This window comes from Talpa occidentalis, unplaced genomic scaffold (genome assembly GCF_014898055.3).
Source record: "Talpa occidentalis isolate TD23 unplaced genomic scaffold, MPIMG_talOcc4v2.1 talOcc4.8, whole genome shotgun sequence".
NCBI classification, from domain to species: Eukaryota; Metazoa; Chordata; class Mammalia; order Eulipotyphla; family Talpidae; genus Talpa; species Talpa occidentalis.
In genome coordinates this window covers 41,465,920-41,488,716 of record NW_023605194.1, presented here as the reverse complement: position 1 = coordinate 41,488,716, position 22,797 = coordinate 41,465,920, and the positions used below count along the sequence as shown (strand labels likewise).

Here is a 22,797-nt window from a genome sequence, read left to right as displayed (position 1 = left end):
TCTGCAGCCACTGCAGCATGAGTCCGATCCCAGCCAGGGAGCAACTAACATGGTGCAGCAGACCTCTCCTGACTCATCCGCTGCTCCCCTCAGCAGTGTATTTCAGTCAGTCTGCCTGTTCTGTTCCCCGCTCTGTCTCTGGTGACTCCTCTCACCCCCCGCACCTCTGGTCTATACCCCAGTTCTTGTATGCATAAATAAATCTTCCTTGAGTCAGCTTCTAGGTTTGATTCTAGGTTGATCCTTTTCTTTCTTTTTTCCCCTCATACGTAAATTAGCCAGTGTAAAATCAAACCTGTTGGTTCTACCTCCAAAATAAATCTTGTGTCTTACCGCTTCTCTTCAAATGTAACACTACTTGATCCCAAGCTTCCAAGATCTCACCCTTACACTGAAATAGCTTCCTGGTCACCCTGCTTCCATGTTTGCCTCTTCCCTAAAGTTCTTGCCTATAACATGGCCAGGTTGACTTTCCAAAGTGTAAATCAGATTATATTATTTCCTTCCTAAAAACTTCCATTAGTCTGGTTGCTGCTGGAATAAAATGTGAACTCATAGATAGTCCTACAAAACAATTTTTTTATTTAATGCATACAAGAACTGGGGTGTAGGCCAGAGGTGTGGGGGAGGGGTGAGAAGATTCACCAGAGACAGAGTGGGGAGCAGAACAGGCAGATCTACTGAAATGCACTGCTGAGGGAAGCAGCAGGTGAGACAGAAGAGGTCTGCTGTGCCCCATTGTTTAGTTTTTAACTCAAATATCACACCTCCTGAGGAAGGGCCTTCCCTGACCACTTAATTAAAGGTTGTGGTCTCTTTACCTTGCACATTTTCTCCACTGCACTTAACACTGCTGGATTTTATTATATTTACTTGGATTTTTGGTTTATTATCGGCTGCCTGGCGGCCCCCTCCCCCGTTAGCCCCATGAATGGGGATATTTTTTCTTGTCACCTCTGAAAACCAGAGCCATGGATGATTTGGCCTCAATCAGTATTTACTAATGATAGTAAAAGCAAGGAGGCAAGTCTACTAAGGACATAAAGGTATGAAGCAATGAAGGATGCTCAAGTGAGAGTCTGATTACACCTTGCTTCAGTTTTTCTAGCTAATGTTTTCTCTCATTTAAATTTTACAACTCAAAGAGGAGAATTCTATTATCATCTCTGATTTATAGATGAGAGGACAGGTGCAGAGTAACTTGTCAAGAGTAACTTGATAAGACTGACTTGTCAGGAGGCCGGGATTCAAACCCAGGCCAAATACAGTCACTAAGCTATAACGCTCTCTCTGGGAATGAGGGACAACAGGTAAACTATGCCACCCTAGACTCAGTAACACCTTAGTTTTGAGATGCCTGTCAGTTGTTATCTGCAAAACCTTAGACTCCGTGACCCAGCTCATTTGTTTTCTGCAGATTCAGAAAGTAGGATACAGGCTCAGGAGCCACTCACCTTGATTCCATCTGTAGCATTGTGCACCACGGTGGTTTGTGGCTCCTGTGAGAGAAGATGAAAATTATCCCCGGAACTGAGCACATACCTCTGCACTTCCCTAAAGAACCCCACCCCTGCAGCAACTTGACAGTCCCGATGATGCCCACTGAGGTCTGCCTACAAACCATCCCATAGGACAGTGTCCCAGGTAGCTCAGAAGCCCCAGATTTAGGGGCTAGCACTCGCTGGTGAGGAGAGGCCTGGCACTTAATGGAATCAGAGAGCTGTCTCTGATTCTGTTAGTTCTGAGTGTTCTTTTTTCATAGGGAAAGTATGCTGGAGGAGCTGCGAGGCTGTGGACACAGGCTGGGCCTTGCCAACAGTGTACATCAAAGGGTGTGTGGGAGGCAGGGAGAGTGGACTAAAGTCTCTCAGAAAGAGCCAGGATGCCCCTTCAGCAAGCTGAGGCCAGAGAGCTGCCTGCTTTACCCACTTCTGCCTTCCCCAGAGTTTCTTTCCTATAGCACAACAGGCAGCATGAGGGTTTGCAAAAGGTAGAAGGAATAGCAGGCACAATTAGCACTCCCTCTCTCCCAACCATCCTCCCGGTTAACTCTCTAGTTAGCCACCACTAGCAGAGGAAGCTCTGAGAGCACACAGTGCCATCTGGATGAGCCCAGACAGAATTCAGGTAACCTGGGAAGCATGGGGCTCTCCAAGCACCCAGAGACCTCAGCGCCATCCAGAGGTGGGGAACCCCAGCCCTCCTTCCTGTTCATGGCTTTACAAAAGCGAGGCTGAGCCAGCTTTTACAAGGAGAGACTCCAAGACCTGATGTACAGATCCCAAGAAAGTTCCTACCCTCTCCTTTTTCAAGCAACTCACCTTCCCAGCCCCCACAACAGACCCATGGGGGGTCCAGCCTGGGGCTGGAAAGTTTAGCTGAGAGCCCTGATCACGCTTTCCCCAACAGCAAAAGGAGCAGGAGCAGCAGTTCTGCCATGCAGGAAGGAGCATGGCCAAGCGGGGCAATGAGGGGGAAGGGGCCTATAGGGCAATACACAAAGCAGCCTGCTCTACAGGGATCAGAAAGGAAAAGGAGCCAAGGAGGCCTGGGAGGGAGGGTAAGAAAAGGAAGCAGGGAGGAGCAGGAGGCAGCCAGGGGCAGGGGCGGAGAAGCCGTAGTCAGGAGGTACCATGGCCGTCTGCAAGGGCGCGGGCTCTTGGACTGGGTTTACGAGACTGTTTTTGTTGTTGCTCTGTGGCTGAGACAAGAAAACAGATGGTTTAGTTCCTCTAAAGTCACCAATGTCGCTTAGATTTGACTCCCAGACCTCCCTTGCCCCCTGGCCTGGCCTGGAGGAGGTAGGCCTGAGGTGGCCTCCATAACACTATGCAGATGGGAGCAATGGTTGGAGAGATGATTGGAGGAGTGGAGTATTTGGAAGAGTCCAGAAACTTCGCTCTGGAGACATCCTTAAGATAAGACCAGCCCAAAGATTTGTTTTTGTTTTTATTTTTTAAAGATTTATGTATGCATACAAGAACTAGGGTACAGGCCAGAGGTGTGGGGGGTGAGAGAATTCACCAGAGACAGAGTAGGGAGCAGAACAGGTGGATCTACTGAAATACACTGCTCAGGGGAGCAGCGAGCGAGACAGGAGAGGTCTGCTACGCCATGTGGGTAGCTCCCTGACCGGGGATCGAACTCGTGCTGCAGTGGCTGCGGACAGCTTAATAGGTTGTGTCTTAACCCCTTGCGCCACCAGGGAGGCTCGCAAAGATTTGTTTTAAAGCACCTCTCCAGAAATCCTGCTTATGCCAGATGCAAAGTCATTGTATAATCATATTTCACCCAAAGAAATTCAGGATCTTCTTTCCACTTTACAAGGGGAAAGGAAGGTGTATAAGAAAGTAGAACAAAACTGAGAAACTTTGGGTTCCCTATCTGTGGGCAGTCTCCTGCTGCCCTTTCAACCTGCCACTTGTATCTCCTTCCCCTTAAAAACCAACTTGAAGCCTGATCTGAAAAGAGGAGGAAGATGAAGACAAAGAAAACCTGGTATCCAGAGAGGAAAAGGGTGGATTTAACTGTGGACACAAAATGTATCTAATGACCCCAGAGAGCAGATACAGGGTCATATTTATGCTTTTCTGCTTGACAAATCTTGCGTTTGATTGGCTGGGAATGAGGGCAGAGCCCCAAGGAGGGACAAGTGAATTCAGGTGGGGCTGTGGTTACAGTCCCAGAACCCTGTTCCCAGGCAAGAGTAGACTGCTCAGCAGGTCAATATTCCCAACAGCAACAGACCAGTGGGGTATCTCCCTTTCCTTCACAAAATTACATTGGGTGGCACAGCAAGGGTTGGGGGACGATGGTGAGGATAAAAAGAGGCCCATCTCCAGTATGTAGAGTCATACTGATGCTGCTCTCTGCCTCTTATAATCCTCTAACCAATGTACTCAGACTCACTGCGAGTCCCAGTGGGGCTGGGGGCCACTAAGGAGTGGCCTGACCACTGTGAACTCTTATAGGCAGAGGCCAAATGTTTGGCTGCCATCTCCGTGGAGGGTGCAATGAGGACACAGTGGCAGCTGGGACATACGTCTTCTCTCCTAGGATGCACCAAGAAAGTCTATCCAGAGTGTCCTTTTGCCTGGAGGTCTCTTTTATGGTCCCTTGGACTATACCTGAAGACATCTATCCCTAGTTTGTTGTCAAAGGCTGAGATGCTCCCAAACCCAGGGTTAGGCATGGAACCTCAAGCCAGGTACCAAGTGCTGAAAGACGCCACTGAACAATGCACGCTGGAAAAGATGTGTCCCAAGAGCAGTCATGATATTGCTTGAAACTCATGTAAGCTCTGCTCTCTTCCATACCATCCCTGGACCCGCCCTCCCCCCAAACAACAGAGCCCTCCTAGCTCAGTTGCTGACACTAACCTCTTTTCGGGGTTGATTGGAGAAGGCGGTCCTGCCCGCAAAGCCCAGCTGAAACAAAGACCCTCGCAGGAGGCAAGGACTTCAGAGTGCCCATAAAACCTGCCATATCTGCAGAGGGCTGGGATGTCACCCAGGTGGCCCCACCTCTGGCTTAATGGATGGTTTCATAATTACTCAGGCTGCTGTGTTCCCTTTGGTGCCCTGTATCCCACAAGAAAGAAGATGCATTCTTTATAGTCTTTCAGCTGTCCCCAGAGGGCTGGGTAGGCGGGATGGTACACTGGGCACAGCCCGCTAATGGGCACTTGCATGGGAAAAGGCCAGAGAGCGAGAACTCAACAGCTGTGAGCTTACAACCAGCTCCTCTGCCCACCGGCTGCCAGTTTGTAGGAAGTGACTGCTTGTGCCTCTGGACCCACAGTGAGTGAGGGTCTCTTCCTATGTTTGCCACCTAGCCCCGAATCCCTATCAGCTTCACTTCCTGCCCTGCTGGAGACAGTCCAAGCCTGCAGCAAGGGTGCCATACCACACATTCCAATGCCCAGTTTTTAGGCCACTGATTGACCTCGGGCAATGGCCCCGCCTGGCAGGACAGGCCACACCTGCCTACACAGCACAGACATGCAGTGAGGATGAGTGAAGCACACGCACATGGCAGAATGGGTTTGCGTGGCTGGCAGGCGGGTGCAGGCAGCATGGAGTGGGCAGATGGGTGGGCAGGCAAGGCTCACCATTAGGTGCACGCTGGAACTCGACTTCCTTTTCTGGACACACCACAGCAGAAAGGAAAGAGAAGGGGAAAGGAGGTAAGAAAAGAAGCACAGAGACTCTGCAAGTTAGTGCACCAGCGTGGGCTGTCTCAGGAGAAGAGTGCAAGAAGGAGACCTGAAGTCCAGCACCAGAAGGGTTAAAACAGCACCTAGACCATCAGGCACAAACACCCTCCAGACCCTGGGAGAAGACCTACATGGCTGTCAGGTTCACAAAAAGAGACAGTATATTGTGAGCTGTCTCAGCTTTGCTCAGAGAAAGCTCCTTAAGGAGACTAAAGTCGCAGGTCTATGTGACATTTTGCAAGTCTATACGTTTGACCTTATATAGCCAGCTCACCTGTAAGTTACTTGTTTGCTGTCATTAGGTTTGCCTGAAATTCAGGTGAGCAGCTCCCACACAAACAGCAAAAGCTACTCGCAGCCATCTTCAGCTTTAACAACATTTGACAACTGAACCTAGACTTTTTTTTTGCTGTACTCCTAAACTGCATTTCAGATAAAAATGTTGAGCTTTTGAAAATCACTTGCCAAACAGCCAAATTTTGGCTTCCCCTTCTTTCTTTGTATGGCCATGCCCCTTTATAAGATTTCACTGTTTTACTGGATTTTGCAATCAGTGGGATATGGAAAAATAGGAGTGTTGGTGATTAAGTGTTGTGATCATAAAGACACAAAGATATAAAACCACAGGAAATGCCGAAAGCAGTGATTCCTTAGCCTCCACCATATGCTCACAGACTTTATGTTTAAATGTGAAACAAGAGCAAAAATAAAGACACATGAAACACTGAAAATACACCTGAGAAGACTGTATCTAAAAAGTGAAAGGTAATTAAGAATTTTATAATTATCTAGCTGGGAGACAGAAGTCCCCTTGGACAAGGTCTGTCTCTTATTTGATTACTGCATGTTTAATACTGTTCACCAAACACTTATTGAGGGCTGTTCTAGGCACCGAGAACATGTAAGACAAATGTTCCTGCCTTCATGAGGTTGGTATTCTACCTCAGAAGATATTTTCAAGAATGTATTATATTTAAAAGAAGGTGATTACAAGTATTTAAAAGAATGGTTCACAATTTAGAATTAACTCTAAGGAAATAACCTAAGAAATAATTGACTTTTTTTGCATTAGCCTTTCATACATGTCCAAACATAAAATGAGATTTTACTTCCAAAATTATTTCTCAAAAAGAGAAATTTGTCTTACAGTCATATTTACACTCATCCCATTATCCAACTATAGGGTTAAAACTGTGAAGGAAGGGTCATCTCTATTTATAGGGATAATCTCTGGTAATCCCAAATGCCTAGCAAAATGCAAAAGTTAGCAAACACTCTATAAATGTTTGCTGAGTTGAACTGTTTGCTGATTCTGGTTTTTCCCCAGGCAGATCTGGGGAAATCTGAGCAGAACAGATTTCTAACTTGCCCAGAGTCATGTCAATGAAAGTTCTGTTCTTGTGATTTTCAGGGCTTGTTGAAGGTTATTGCAAGTCACCTTCAACTGGACCATGTCTTGGGCAGAGCTCGTTCAGCGCCTGCTTCATCTCTAGGGAGTAAATTCCCAACTTTCTCTTAGCTAGTTTTCTTTTTCCTAAACTCTCCTGCATGAAAACCTGAATCTTTTTCTACACAAGGGTTAGTTTCTATGTGCTAAGTGGAATTCTTTCAGTTCCTCTCTCCATCCTTTCATTTTGCCCTTAGCCATGCACAGCCAGGCTCCTTCTCAACCAGCACGCAGCAGCACGGTTTAACCACCAGAGCACTCTCAAGGAACCTTACCTCACTATTATTTTAAAATTAAATATTTATTTGAAATTTTAAACCAGAAAGTGTTTCAAATATCCTTTAACAGTACTTAAGGAAACAACTATTTCCCTTTTCTTTCTTTCATTACTATTTTTGAAAGAATGGATGGCCAGATAGAAGAATGCACAAACCGTCCTCAACAAAGGGTCTCCTTGGATCTGAGAGTTTATGGTCCCTCATATCTTGTCCTCACAAGTGGCTGACACGCTTCTACAGAGCCTGGGTCACCTCCACAGAAACCTAATCAGAACCTAAAGCCCCTAGGTTCAAGATCATAAGATAGACTTGCAGCTCAAACCAATGCTAATATTCAGGCATCTTGTGATAGCTTCTGAACAGTGAGAAAAAACCCTCCCAATGGACCTTACACAGCAGGATTAGGGAAGAAGGAGCTGGGAAAGGAAGATGAATCAAAAAAGATCCAGGATGCTGAAAGCTCAGGATCTTCTGAGTAAATCTCCCACTGTTATACAGGTTATCACCTTGACATTCAGAAGGCCCAGAAAAGTCCAACTGTACACATTTTGCTTTGTCACCCTCTTTTCCTTTTACAGTGCTTTCATCCAGCCACTCCATTAGTTGCTAATACATGTCCCTGATCACAAAGGACTACAGTCATATGACAAGCAATGTGGGAAACAGAAAAGGAAAAAACCACCCATAGCTCTATCACTCTTGCCAGTCTTTTTCCTTATATAATTTAAAAATATCATTATAAGCTATATAAAAATTCATATATTTATTTTATTATTTTTTTAAAGATTGATTTATTTATGCATACGAGAACTGGAGTACAGACCAGAGGTGCAGGGGGTGAGAGGATTCACCAGAGACAGAGCGGGGAACAGAACAGGCAGACTGACTGAAATACACTGCTGAGGGGGAAGAGCGGGCAAGACAGGAGAGGTCTGCTGTGCCATGTGGGTAGCTCTCTGGCTGGTCAGGGATGGAACTCGTGCTGCAGAGGCTGTGGATAGCTTCACAGTGCTGGGCTTAACCCCTTGCGCCATCAGGGAGGTCCCTAAATTCACATCTTTAAAACTAGTAGTATTTGTTTTTTTGTTTTTTTTTTTTTTAAAGAGTTATTTATTTATTTATTTATACAAGCACTGGGTACAGTCAGAAGTGCGGGAGGGTGAGAGAATTCACCAGAGCCAGAGCGGGGAGCAGAGCAGGCAGAAGGACCGAAGTACACTGCTGAGGGGAGCAGCGGGCGGCAGGAGAGGTCTGCGTGCCACGTGGAACCCTCCTCCGGTGGCCGGGGATCGAACCAGTGCTGCAGAGGCTGCGGGCAGCTTCGCAACCCAGCGCTCAACCGCTTCGCCACCGGGGAAGCCCAAAACTAGTAGTATTTGGATTTTTATTATGATTATCAGGTAATGCTCAGTCCAGAAAAATATAGAAATACGGAAAAATTTATAACATAATTCCCCCACTTTCCAATAACCCAGTTGAAGTTACTATTAACACTTCAGTGGGTTTTCTTTCAATTCTTTTCCTACCCACATGCTATATACTAACTACCTATAAACATTATGTATATTGTCTTATATCACCCCTCTTTCACTTAATGTAAAACATTTGTCTCTATAGAATCATGAAAATTAATAACTTTGTAATGATTTAATAAAGGGATTTTTCATAATTACTCATCCTTTTAGATTCTGAGATTGCCTCCAATTTCTTCAGTTATAAATAATGTCATGTTAAGCATCTTTCTGCTTTCAATTTTTCCATATTTTGAGTTATTTCTTTAGGATAAATTCCCAGAAGTTAGAATTAAAGTGTAAAAACAGGGAGGAACTTTGACATACAGGCTATTTTAGAAAGGGCCATTTCAATTTATACGAAACGTGATCTTAAGAATCAAAAAACAGCACCCATTTCAACTTAGATTTCAGACACTAGGGAGATTAAACATTTCCCCACAGTTGTTAACTAGTTCTACTTCCTCTTTTTCAGACTGTCAATTCCTCTTCTTTAATCATTTATCTACTGGGTTGGAAGGTGGTTATTTACTAGAGAAAGCTTCTGTATGCAAAAATGTTAATAACCCTTCCCAGCGCACCTGCTACAAATATTTCCCCCAGCCTGTCTGTTGTTGGTTACTCCCTTCAGAAACACTCGCTTCTTATTCTTAGCATTTGGTCTACTACTGTAGTCAAAGTCTTTTCTCAAGCATGAAACTCATTTGCTGAGCATATTATCAGGGTTAGACACTGGTTTAGTTTCATCTAAAGCAAGTTATCTCATGCTTCTACTTGCCCAGCTCAGCATTCCTGTAAGGCCAGACACTGCAGCACATCACTATTTTCCCCCCATTTCCTTTGCTGGTTTCCTTTCTTCCAGCCCCTGAATAAAAGATAACTCCCACATTTTGCCTTTACCAGACTCAAACTTTCATGTGCTTCTGGATTCATTTGGGGTAAAGGGAATATTATTAAAATTCAAATTCTCCTTTTGCTCAAGTGTTCTTGAACTTGAATTGCAGGATAGACCCTGGAACCTGTATATTTTAAACTAGCTCCTCAGGTTAATCTCACACGGGTGTGCAGACACATCTTAGGAGCCAGCATCTAGAAAGTTTCACTAGAAACCTGTCGCTTAGTGGTTCTTTATCCAGCCTCTTACCATCATTTCAGCTGTCACTGCTTTGTCACTGAACTTTGTAAAATTGCTCTTCCCTTCATCCATACAGAGCTACTAATGTCCTCAGGATTATCATGTTTTTCAAACTTGTATATTTTTCACATGTGCTATTTTCCTGTTCCCTCTGCGCAGAATATCTTTCCCTACATCCCTCCTCTTTAACATGGCAAAATCCAGTAAGTCCTTCAGACTCATCCTGGAGCCATCTCCTCAGGAAGAGTTCCTGTCCTGGCTCAGATGTTTACCTCTCTGATCCCCTAACTCCTATCCTGCACACAACTCCCTTCATAGACCTCATAGGACCACACCCAAACTGATGTTTTCCCTGTTTCCTTCCCACTGCAAACACCTGAAAGGGTAGATGATGTCACTGCCTTCTAAGTTCCTAAGGCACAGAACTGTCTAAGTGAGAGAACTCATGTGATTTACTCATGTGAGTTCCCATCTGCATGTTCAGCCTTATCCCACTATACCACACTAAGTTTTCCCCAGCACCTTTAATGACTGTTCACATAGATGTCCACCTGTCTCTCAAAACATAACTTCTCTCTCCACTGAAATGGGTGTTCCTTCACAACTACTTCTATTTCTTAGCAGAAGTGCCACCTTTCTTTCAACATTCAAGGAACTATGACATTGCCTTTAATGGATCCTTTAATCCCCCCACCACATCCCTTATGAGCTTCCTTTGATGTGCCTCAAATCAGAGCTCAGCATTCACAGATACAGCTGGACCAATTACCCACAGAAAGCTCCTACTCTGAGAAGCTGGTGACTGTGCTCTTCTGATGGCTAAGTATTTTTTAAAATATTATTTATTTATGCATACAAGAGCTGGGGTATAAGCCAGAGGTGCAGGTGGGGTGAGAGGATTCACCAAAGACAGAGTGGGGAGCAGAACAGGTGGATCGACTGAAATACACTGCTGAGGGGAGCAGTGGGCGAGACAGGAGAGGTCTGCTGCTCTATGTGGGTCAGCTCCCTGGCTGGGCATTGAACTCGTGCTGCAGTGGCTGGCGATAGCCTAAGAGTGCTGAGACTTAACCCCCTGCACCACCAGGTAGGCCCCTACCCCTTTCTATTTTTAGTCACTTTCCTTTACCCTATACCCAGACTGCAGCAAACAGATATGTAACACTGTCACATCTGTGTCTAGTTCCTACCCTCTTCTATTAATCCTTAGAGCCTTAGGCAAAATTTTGAAAACATTGCTCTTACTGTAGTTTCCCTGCTCAGTGGCTTACGGTGTTTCCCAAGGTCTAATATACAAACTTCCAATTCCTCCGTCCATCTAGACCAATCCAGCTATCTTTCTGACATCCGTCTACCACACAGTCCATGTTACAACTGGGCAGAGAAAAAAAGTATGTTAATAGAAACAGTTGTTTAGAGAACCAATTGTTAGAGAACAGTTATTGGAGAACCCATTCTCATTTTAAAGAAAGCACAGGTGCACCAAAAGTTGCATCTCCCACCCTGTCCTCACCACCAATCTGACTCCCATCACTGGCTTGGTTCCAATCTTTCCTCATCCTTTAAGATTTCTCCCATAAGCTTTTATTCTTGAAGCTTCTTGAATTCAACCACACCACATAGGGTCCAGTGCCAACATACCATTCAGTGCTTAGCTGATTCCAAGCACAACCATTTTCCTCTTCAATTAACCTTGCAACTTGCTAAGGTTAGATCACCTAATACTGCTCATGTGCTCCTAGAACTGGTGCCTCACTGGGCTTCTGCCAGGTACAGCAGGCCCCCTTATCCAAGGTTTCACTTTCTGCAGTTTCAGTTACCTGAGGTCAACCATGGTCTGAAAATATTACATACAATAAAAAATTTTGAGAGAGGGTCTCCCAGGTGGCGCCAGGGATTAAGATACAACCTATGAAGCTGTCCTCAGCCACTGCAGCACAAGTTTGATCCCCAGCCAGGGAGCTACCCACGTGGCCAGCAGACCTCTCCTGACTTGCCAGCTGCTCCCCTCAGCAGTGTATTTCAGTTCAATCTGCCTGTTCTACTCCCCACTCTATCTCTGGTGAATCCTCTCATCCCCTGCACCTTTGACCTGTACCCCCGTTCTTATATGCATAAATAAATAAATCTTTTAAAAAAACATTTTGAGAAACCATATCCATAGAACTGCACTACAGTATATTGTTATAATTATTTCATTATTAGTTCTTGTTGTTAATCTTATTGTGCCAAATTTATAAATTAAACTTAATATTTGTATAGGAAAAATAGTATGTACAAGGTTCAGTATTATCTGCATTTTTAGGCATACACCAGCGGTCTTATAATGTATCCCCCATGGATAAGTGAGGGACTACCGTACTTATTAAATACTTTGTAGACACAGACTGAATCTAGCTTCTTAGAAATAAACAATCTCTCTCTCCAACTAAACCTGCTCCCTTTCCCCTAACTCGGTTCCACCCATCTAGCTGGTGTTCCTGTAACTGGGGGTGGCTGGCCAACCCGAGCTGCATGTCAGCAGGTATGCGTGGAGCCCAAGCTCCCCTTGTTGGGGTAGAATACACAGAAGCAGGCATGCAGAAAATGAGAGAAAGAGGAAGGAGTAGAGGGAAGGGAATGGGGCACATGTGTGTATCTCAGAAAATTCTTGGAAAAGGCCCAATTTAAACTTTTGCTGGAGTTTTAAAGATTTGGATAATTTCATAGTTTGAAATTCTCTATTGGTAGGCTTCAAGACAGTATGAACTCCTATCCAATGTCCCAGCACCAGGACCCTTTCTGCCCCAAAGCACTGACCGAACGCCTTGGGCCCTGTGAAGACCCTCCCAGCCACCTCTTCTCTACCTTGGCCAGGTTGCCCCTCCCACCAGCTTCCTGCTGGCCCCTCTGGGCCCCTGTTTTCTCTTCTGCCCTGATCCCCCAGGAAAAGTTCCCTCACCAAGAGGAAAGGAGCTGTGATACAGCATGTCCCTCACCTGTTTCTGAGGAGCCTTTGCCTTGAGAAAGTTTAAGACACTTTCACTCAGTGGTATCTCAGTTGGGTTCTAGAAGGACTTTGGAGATAAGGAAAAAAACCAAAAGGATAGTGGCTTCAGGTTCCAAGCCCTGTACCCTAAGTCAAACAGACAAACTTTGTATTCATTTGATAAAAAGGGCTTGCATTTTAAAAAGGAAAAAAAAATAAATAAATAACCAAATGACCTAAAAAGGACCACAGTCAAGTCCTAGAGATGTGGCACATATCTGGAAATCAAATTCAGGATTCAGCTCTAGTAAACTATAATTTGGATCATTTCCCCGGAGTCTTTCCAGTCATGCTAGGGTCAGGAAAAACTCATCTCCCTCTGCCCTCTCAGGCCAGTGGAACCTGCTGTTCTGAGCACAAAGGTTTCTGGTTTAAAGCAGAAAAGCAAGGATAGGAAGGTTCCCATGGAGAGGGGGGAAAGGTGCCAAGAAATCCCCATGGTGACTATTGGGAGAGAGAGGTCAGTTTTAGACTGGAGGGGTAAACACACCTACCTTGACGCCACCATCCGACTTCTTGTTCAATAGGCTTTTGGCAGCTGTGGAAACAAAAGAGGAAAATCAAGTCTCCTGCATTGAACCCTCTCCCCAAGCTGAAGTCTGGCAGCTGGATCTGCAAGAGACTGCTATATCTGACCTGGGGGCCAGGAGTCTCCTGAAACCTCAGGAAGAGGTCCTCCCTAGTAGTCCCAAAGCTAGAAGGGCACCCCAAGCAGCATCAGATCCTGAGGGTTGCACCCCAGGACCTCCTCCTCCATGGAAGAGGGCTCAGCAGAAACAGGGTCACTGTGCTTAGGAGGAGAAATCACATTCAATACTGCAGCTGCCAGGGCACTGGGAACTCTGCTTTCGACAGCTTCCACCCAGGCCTGGAAGCAGAGTGCCAGGGTGAAAGGTGAGGGCTCCATCCCTAGATGCCATGGAGATCCTCAGGACGGCCAAGCTGGAAGGATGCAAGACATCTCCTGAGTGTTCTCAAGAAACAGTGTCACAGTTCACAAAGGAGACCAGACTTGAGGACAGACAAGACACAGACACAGAAACCAGGACCACCTACAGGAGGGTTTTGCCAGGAGGTTGAAGCCTTGACTGGGGCAGGCTTACTGGGTCCTATCTGCCATCCTTTCCTCAGAGTCCACTCTTTGGACCCACTGAGCAGGAAGGACTGGGCAGAATGAAGTTTTAATCAGGCACAGGGCAATGCTCAAGGCTAGTGATGTCTGTTGACCACAAAGGCCATGGGAAGGTAGCAGACAGTGGATGGAAGTCTGGGAGGCATCGAGAGGTGGAATCAGTCCAACTGTTTAATCCACCTGGACTCTGATGGGTTTGCATCTTGGGTCCACCACTTAGTAGCTGTGTGACCTTGGATGAGCTACTTAACCTTTCTGAACCTCAGTTTATCTGTAACATGGGATAAAGCAGGGCTTCATCATTGAATAGTGTGGGTCCAGTGAGATCATGCATGAAAAGCGAAGTGCTTGGCATAGAGCAAGTAATCAGTATGTGAGACATCAGTAAGTTACTATTGCTGCTGCCATTCTTCCCTTCAGATGGGCATTCCGACCAAAGCTGGGTCCCAACTCTCTCCAGTGAATAGGGATCCTTCACACAACCCCCAAAATAGCCTTTGGGCCTATCTCCAATTATGCTAGGAAGATCTAAAATTTGTTTTTTTAATGTGTTCACTACCTTACCATCTACTGTGGGAAGTGCTTACATACACCAGAGTTTCTCCACTCTGGCTGCCCATTGCAATCATTTGGGGAGCTTAAAAAATTGCTTAGGCTTATCCCATGCTCTAGGAATTTTGATTTTGTCTATCTGGGGTGGGGTCCTGGCATCAGGATATTTTACAAGCTCATAGATATTCAGTTGTCTTGCAGAGGTAGGGTTGATAGCCTTTGAAATACATGACCTCAATCCCTGGAGGACATGGAGACATGAGGAAACTAAGACTGGGAGACCTGGTGTGAGTTGTTCAGGATGTGGCAGGACTAGAATCCAAATCCAGGGATGGCTGTCTCCATAGCTTCTGCACTCTATAGCCTTCCAGATGTGGAGGCTTTCAGATGTGTGCAAATGCCAGACTTCACAGCTTTGAGTGGTATAGCTTCCTCTGTGAGGTGTCCAACAGTGCTGTAGAAGCTTAGTCCTAGCACTGGGCCACGCCAAGCCACATCCCTCACAGGCAGGCCAGGCTCTTGGGCCATCTGGAGCAAAACCTCCTACTGCCCAGCTCCACATCCCCAGGCTATTGCCTCCTGAGAGTTGGCAAGCGCCCAGCATGCATGGCTGGTTAGGGGCTTCATAACACCAATGCGCTCGCAGATGCCAAGTTAGGTGGTCCGTTGGCATGCCCATCTCAGCCCGCAAGCATAGGACTCGTCTCCCTGGTGAGTGGGCCTGGCATGCTGGCCCTCCTGGTGGGGTGGCAGGGAGCCGAGGCAGGCGGTCGGGGAGGACTCATGCCACGTACCTTGCCCGGCCAGGCCGGCGGCGCTCGCGGCAGGCGAGGCGGGGGCGGAGCTCTGCCTGCCAACTGAGGGGATACAGTCTCTCAGTGCACAGAGCTGCCGCAAAGCCACGGGGGCCAGTCAGCAGCGAGCATGGCCCAGCATGAGGCGTGGGAGCCTGCTGGCTGCCCACACACAGCAGGGCCCGGGCGGCGTGGCCAAGCCAGCCGAGCTGGGGGAGCGAAGGCGCTGGGGGCAGGCCGATGAGCAGGTGCAGCTAGCCCTGCAGCAGTCTGGGGCTGAGAGGAACAGGCTTGGATAGGGCAGGGGGAATACCACGGTTCCACTCTGTGGAAATGGCGTCAGCAGCTGTCCCGTGAAATCTTCTGGTGAGAGTTTATAGGTGAAAGCCTGATTCAGTGAGGCAGGGTCCTTTCTGAGGCAGCACAGTCTTAGCTTAAGACTGTGAGGAAAATGAGCCTCATGTTCAGACCTACCCCTCCTCAGGGACCTAAATGAGGATGTTATCAGAGAGTCCAGGAGTACAGGGCAGCCCTTTCCTTTAGCCACATTCCAAAGAGTAGAGAGACTGGCTCTTGGGGCCCAGGAAAGGGCCATAGCCCTTGCAAAGCTAAATACACTGATGTGCCATGCTCTTCCATACTCCCCAGCAACTCAGAGACTCCGGTCGCTTTCCCTCTTCAAGGCAGGTATAGAGGAGAGGGAACTTTTCTCAGTTACCTGAATTTTAAGTATCCTGAGGGTGAAGAGCCCCCAGGAAAAGAAAACAACACAGGTTGCTGAAGAAATACATTCTAAAAACTCCTGATTTCACCATTAGCTAACCTGCCACAGTCCAGGTCTAAGCTGTACCTCTTATTTGGGATCAACTGGAAAACTGCTACCTCATTCCTAAAATACATAGGTGCCCTTCCTTCATGATTACACATGTAGACACTTCTTCCTACAGGAGCTTCTGGAGATAGACTCTGTCCTCATGGGTCTCAGAGTCAGGACAAAAGAGGTCTACCTGGAATGCTGGGAGCATTTACTTGGTCTCCTCTGATCCAGGGTAAAGTGAGCTCAAAGGCCAGACGAAGTCTGGGCATTAAGGGCAGGACACTCTTTGGGGAGAGTGAAAGTGCTTCATTCTAAGAGAGAAACCAATTTCCTGAAACCAGGACACTAATTTCCTGGACTGGACAGGGGGATGCTGATATAGAGGCCTGGGGCTAAGGGACAGGGCACATGTATTGATTTCCCAGCTTAAGGAGAAGCAGAAGCCTGTCTGTACATGTCTCCCATTTAGAGAGAAAATGGATCACTATTCTAGGGTCAGCATCAAAATGTCCCTGAGACTCCTCTAGGAAAGCTCCCAAACTGAGAAAGTAGAAGCTGCAAGTAATTAGAGGATAGGAAGCACAACATGGGACTATAGCCCCATCCGCAGCCAAATTGCTCCCTCCTCACACAAATTTTCACATCTGTATAAGGTGAATCCAGAAACGCTATCTTCCCTTCATGGGAAGCCACAACACGAGAATGGGCCCCAAACCAGGGCCTTAGCCAATGAAAGTGGGGCACTCTCCTGGCTCAGTCTCCAGATCTGTGACCCACCAGAGCCCCGTGACTCTCTCTTGGCCTAGAACTCAGAGCCCTTAGGGCTTGTCTGCAGCATCCCCGGGGTCCATAGGTTACCTGGAACCAGCACAGAGGTGTCTGAGCCTGTCAGGACTCAGGCTCAGGGGAGCACCCTCTGCCCAGAGCAGCTGTCTACACGAGCGCTCCCGCAAAGCCCCTCTCCACGGCAGTGCAGAAGGAAAGCAAAGGAGGGAGTCTTGTTATGAGAATGTTAGAAAAGGGGTCTTGAACCAAAACAATGGAACTGGGAGTAAGGGGAGGGAAGGCCAAGGGGCAAGGCAAGCAGGGAAGAGATCGTTCTGTCTTTAGTTAGGTCCTGATGTTATTTTCCTCACAGAAAAGCCACTGTGCTTTCCAACTGAGGGTAAACAACAATAGAGGTGAGGGGAGGGGGCAAGGGGAGGTGGAGTGTCTTGCATCTTAAAAAGAAATGTCAAGTGTGATTTACAAATTACTGATCCCAACTCTCCCAATTCCTCATGCAAATTTAAACAGGTCTCTTTTTCCTCCCATCATGCTGGTCTCTATTCCTTCACTTTATAGCTAGCATCACAGAAAGTATTTTAAGTACAGTTGCCGTAAAAGGTTTAGACATCTGGAATAATTTCTATTAGTCATCTCTACTTGGACACAATGAAGGAGACATTGTCCCAGTCTGCAAATTAATGGTGGCGACTGAGAAGATTTACTATACCTCATCGCTTTCTTTTCCCCAGCACATCTTCTAATACCCGAGAGACTGGCTAAAATCTTAAAGTGCTGAGAGTCTTCAGATAAATAAGAAACCAAAAAGATTACGTAAATGGAGCCCGGGTAGGCTAATCCTTGGGAGATTCTAGGGAACAGAATTCATAAATGTGAACCCAAGAAAAGTCCCCTGGAAACTCAAGTTACAGGGTCCAGCAGCAGCAGACCCTCAAAACAGAATCCTTGCCATTTGGTCAAGGCATTGTTCCAAAGGGCCAGTGCTGGGGAGGCAATGCCATTCTGACCCACTCACCTCTGCAGAATTAAAGAGCACAGCTGGGAAAACATACCTGAAAAGTTCCTGGAGACAAGCATAGTTGTGAGGATGGCACCCTAGGGAAAAAAGAGGGTGCTGTAAATTCAATCAGACTCTAGAAAAGCAGTCTGGTCTCATCTAAAGAGTAGCTGCAGCTACAATCTAAGACATCATGCCTCTGGGACTCCCCAACACACACAACCTTCAGAGCTCAGCTCCAGCTAGCAGGGGAGCTTTCTTCTGTGATGGGGCAGAAGTACACTGTGAAAGGGTCCCATCCAGGGCACTGATGCCCAAAGGCAAGACTTACCTTCAGTTTTCTTCGGGCATTGAACTTGCGTAAGCACTCCACAGTTTCCTGACGATGCATCATGGAGGCCACCGTGGATCGTTGCTAAAAGCCAGACAGACAGGCCTGTGAGGTCCCCAGCTTGGTCCTCTGCCTCTCACTAGAGTCCCAGTGCCCATAGCCTTGTACTCAGTTACCCCAGAGTTGCTCCAAAGATAAAGAGGTCATAGATTCAAAAATGCTTTTAGAATAAAAGCACTCACCAAAATACAAGGTTACATAAGCACAATAAAATGAAGATGAAAACACCACCAATAATTGATGCCAGATGTGGGTGCCTCAAAGACAGAGGCAGTGAAATGGGAGGTTATCCTGCGTGCTGTGATCCTCATGCTGTTACTCCTCCAGCAACTGTCTCCTCAGCACCTACTGTGATCCAGATTCTAAGCAATGAGAGAATAGGCCAACTGCCTTCCAGGAGTTCCTCACAATACACCCTCACACAATGAATGAAACTGTGATCTGAGAAGCTAGGAATCTTTACCTTGAAGCATCAATTTTTTTCATCATTTTGGATGGACATTTTTCTTCAATGTATTACTGCTAACTTCCTTCCTCTAACAGAGCCGACTGGCTATGATGTACATTTCCTTGATGACTCAGGGTAATCAATATAGCATCAATCAGCACACAATATCATAACGCTGTGATGTCCCCAGGGGCAATACAAGTGGGAGTTGGGTGCATCAAGTGACCCCCACAACAGAATATTTCTCTGATTCTTTTTTTCCTACAGGGGAAAGTTTGAATGCAAGTCTCCCACTACAACAGATTATATAGTGGAGTTTCCCACATTTGGGAAATCACAGGATTCAGCAGTGTAACAAAGAACTCTCATTTTGGGAAAAACCATCTTCGTGATCATGGCATCTTCCCTGCTAGTTATTTTTTTTTACCAATTCCCAAGGGCCCATTTTAAGGTGCTCACTGACTCCCTTTGCTGTTGCTGTCTGGACCAACCTGCTAGAAAAATAAATGTCCACAATCCCAAAGGATCAGCCACAATCCTTTCCTTCACCCTGGTCCCCCTGCTTTCCTGGTTCCCAAAGCAACTCTCCCAACCTTTTCTATAACTGCCCCTTGTCTCATATTTCACCCCTTCCTGTTCAGAGTGGAAAGTTGTCCATGAAGAGAAATGAGAGGTCATCAAGCAAAAACCCCTTCAACTCCAGGCCCCACCCACCTGATCTCTCTCTGCCTTCAATCTTAATCCCAAGTCTCAGCTGACCCCTCACCCTGGGCTTGGTGACCTCTCTCTTTTTTGAAATCCAAGCCTTTGTTCCCTCAATCAGCCAGTATTTTTAACCCCTTTTCTGAAGTATAGTCTTCTCTGCAGTCTATGCATTATAGACATTATATTTGCCTATACATTATAGTCAAGCCTGACCTTAAACAAAATCTCAAAAATTTTAAACTCATAGACCCACATGTCTTCTCGAAGCAGCACCATTTCTTTCTCCCTTAACCTGATTCCCTCTTCAACTCGCTGAATATGGGCTTCAGATACTCTCACTCATGCCCTTCTACGGGTGAAACAACTTTTTAGTGGATTCTAACTTTTTAGTGGATTCTTTTTCATTTTTACCATATACTCCCCAGGGCATCTCATTACAGACGCCCCCTTATGGAGAAGATCTGTTTCATAGGGTCTTCTGCTCCAGATCCTCCTCTTACCATGGAAATTCTCATTCCCCTTTGCTGGTTCCTCTTACTCTGTCATGAAATATTGGTGTTTAGTGGCCATGTCTCCTCTTACTGAAGTACATGAGCCCACAATGAGAATTCGATCAGCATATAAATAATTCCATGTATATCCACAGCCATAGGACCACTTACACAGAAATGACCACAAACTGGAGTTCCAAGTTTTAACATCTTCACTATTCTCTAAAATCATGATTCTAATTACCCACCAGATGTCTCCACCTTGAGGTCCTCAGATACCACACTCAGGTATGTACAAAACTAAAATCATCATCTCTCACAAACTGATTCCTTTTCTGGGTTTCTTCTGAGTCAGTGAATGGCACAACTCTCAACTCACTTAAAATTAAAAACCAGGTTAGTCCCCACATCCTTTACTCCCTTCACTCCCCAAATCTAACTGCAAGAAATCCTTTTGATTCTATCTTCCAACATATCTCTCAAATTTGTCCACTCCTTACTACACTGCCCACTCTCTTAGCACTATCCTTAGTTGAGATTTCATCTAGTCTTGCTTAGCCAATTATGACAGCTTCCTGAGTGCTCTGCCCCCAGTCTCTCTCCATTTTGATTCTAATTTTTAGACAGCTTTCAAAGTGATCTTTCTTAATTGTAAATTCCATTCCCTCTTTAAAACCTTTTAATGGCTCCCTAAGCTTTCAGAATAAAATAGAAACTCCCTAGGAGTTTCTAGGTAAACTGAAGTCATGGAATCTTTTTGGTTTCATTCCCTTATATTTCCATAGTCATACCTTTGTCTATAACCAACCTACTTAGCACTCCTAAACTTGCTGCAATTCCCCATGGCCTCTCCAACCCTGGACCACATTTACCCATTGCCTGCAGGTTATCATCCTGGGGAATTTATAGTCATCTGCCAAGAACTAGGACAGAAGTCACCTCTTCCATGCAGTCTTCCCATTGCCTACCATTGACAGGAGGAGCTCCTGTGTGCTCATACACAGACTGTGCCACACTCAGAGAAGTTCCCTATTTTAGTTCCTACTGCCCAAATAATTTTTGAGATCTCCGGGGGAAGGGCTATGCCTCACTTATATATCTACTGCCAGCACCCACATGATGACCAGCATTAGAGGTTTTCAGTAAACACACGAAAGAACAAATAACTGTGTCAGATGCCTAACAATAGCAGATCTTCTTCCTTAAAAACAGATATTTCAGTGTGATAGAATTATATATGGAAACAGAGTATGTCAACCCACATTGATAACCTCGGGGGCTTGCTTATTTGTTGGGTCTTGATCACATTTCCAATAGAGCTTATGAGAGTTGAGAACTGGGTAAGGACCTTAAGCTTGACAATTTGCTGTGGGTTCTGCTACTTTCTGTCATCAACTACCTAGAGTTAGCCAGGATCAGTCCAGGCCCTCATTTAAGATCATAACTAAATCACAACTTGACAAGTGAGTGGGGGAAAGATTGGTAGAGGACAGTTAGCCCCCTCTGCCTCCTTCTGGTGACATTTACTGACCCTGGTCCTCACCCAGTCACCCTACCTCTCTGCTGAGTCCTTGCTCGGCAGGGATCAGTCTGTTAGTAAGGAGATACTAAGGGCATATCGAGGGCTGATATTCTTGATCTCAATCTTGGGCAAAGACACTTACACAGACCCATGGGTGCTTGAGAGCTTGGTCAGCTGTTATGCGCTTTGCAGGGTTTATGGTCAGCATCTGGTTGATCAAGTTCTTGGCTTCAGGAGTCACTGTGTCCCACTCTGGTGATGGGAACTAAGAAGTAGGAACAAAGGGTGGAAGGATGTGAAATTTGTGAGCCTCACCCCTTGAAAGGTAGGCTGTCTTCATTCCAATTGCTATAAACTGCGCTACTCTGTGATAACTAAAGCTACCCAACAGAGAGGTGGGGAAGCCTGGGGTATCTTAGGATCTGGTTCAACTTAAAGACTAGGAAAGGAAAACAGAACAGTCATAGTTAGAATGCCAGACTATCAGATCACAGCATGAAGGGACTCTGATATCTTCTGGTTCAAACTCCATCTCTGCTAGGAGATCACAGCAGTGCAGTAAAACACCCAGGGCCCCACTGCAATGGAAGGAGACACCACACTTGTCCCCATGGGATGCAGCACACCACACTACCATTCCGTTCTTTGCTAACAACAGATCAAAGGGCTGCAGTAGCCTTCTTGATTTTATAGCTACCAAGAACAGCTGTGCCAAAAAGTTGCTTCCTGGGACAGGGGGTGGAAAGAATTAGGACCTGTATGTCCATCCCTAGGTCCTCAAAACCCCAACATTCCGCATGACATACTAAACACGCACCCTCCTGTGGACAGAGCCCAAGGGGCAGGAAGAAACTGGTCCTTACATCATAGGCGCCAGCCTTGATCTGCTGATAGAGCTTGTGCTGATCCTCATCCCAGAAGGGAGGGTATCCCACCAGAAGGATATATAAGATGACTCCTATGAGACAGAACACATGTCACTAGGGTCAGTCACCTATTTCCCCAAGGAACCAAGAAATGTCACACAGGGCTCAAAGCCACCTAAAGAGTCAAGGGCCATATCACAGGGAGAAGTGGATGCAAGCTGATAATGCTGAGCCACTAGACATCCCCCCTCCCCCCGCCCTCCATTATGTTTCATTCCCCATGTTACCAAGCCATGTCAGGAATTTTTTTAGGCACAAGCCATCCCCTAAGGTGTGGTCAAGTCCCTCTTCAAAAAAGATACAACACAATCCAAGAAGTACTTGGGAAGGAGGTGACAGCCAACCCGGGGAAACTCGCACAAACATTGTGAATTTCACATATACCAGACATTTGTGGGACCCACAAGGAACAGCAATGCCTCTTTCTCGTCATTGCTGGGAGTTGAGGGTCCTTAACACCAAAAAAGCTGAGAGTGTGGAATGGGCTTACCGCAGGCCCAGATATCCACAGGTTTTCCATAGGGATCTTTCCTCAAGACCTCAGGGGACAAGTAACCTGGGGTGCCAGCAAAACCTGTAGCAGAAGAGAGGGTGGAGGCGACCTGAACCTACTTTCTCTCTC

General features: G+C 46.2%; 1 protein-coding gene across 10 annotated transcripts in view; it reads right to left on the bottom strand.

The window, feature by feature from the left end:
- CAMK2G (calcium/calmodulin dependent protein kinase II gamma) overlaps positions 1–22,797 on the bottom strand; it is a 55,883-nt gene that overhangs the window by 8,167 nt on the left and 24,919 nt on the right. For 6 of the 10 annotated variants that reach the window (XM_037497306.1, XM_054690657.1, XM_054690658.1 and 3 more), the window contains exons 8-15: positions 22,666–22,749; positions 22,113–22,207; positions 21,392–21,514; positions 18,024–18,107; positions 17,748–17,790; positions 13,109–13,152; positions 2,633–2,701; positions 1,455–1,499 (exon numbers count right to left, since the gene is read on the bottom strand). In XM_037497306.1, the coding sequence (XP_037353203.1) occupies positions 1,455–1,499; positions 2,633–2,701; positions 13,109–13,152; positions 17,748–17,790; positions 18,024–18,107; positions 21,392–21,514; positions 22,113–22,207; positions 22,666–22,749 (587 nt within the window). Of the gene's footprint in view, positions 1–1,454; positions 1,500–2,632; positions 2,702–5,110; positions 5,144–13,108; positions 13,153–15,092; positions 15,156–17,747; positions 17,791–18,023; positions 18,108–21,391; positions 21,515–22,112; positions 22,208–22,665; positions 22,750–22,797 lie in introns of all 10 variants that reach the window. The other 4 variants (XM_054690659.1, XM_037497308.2, XM_054690662.1 and 1 more) reach the window with 2 other exon arrangements.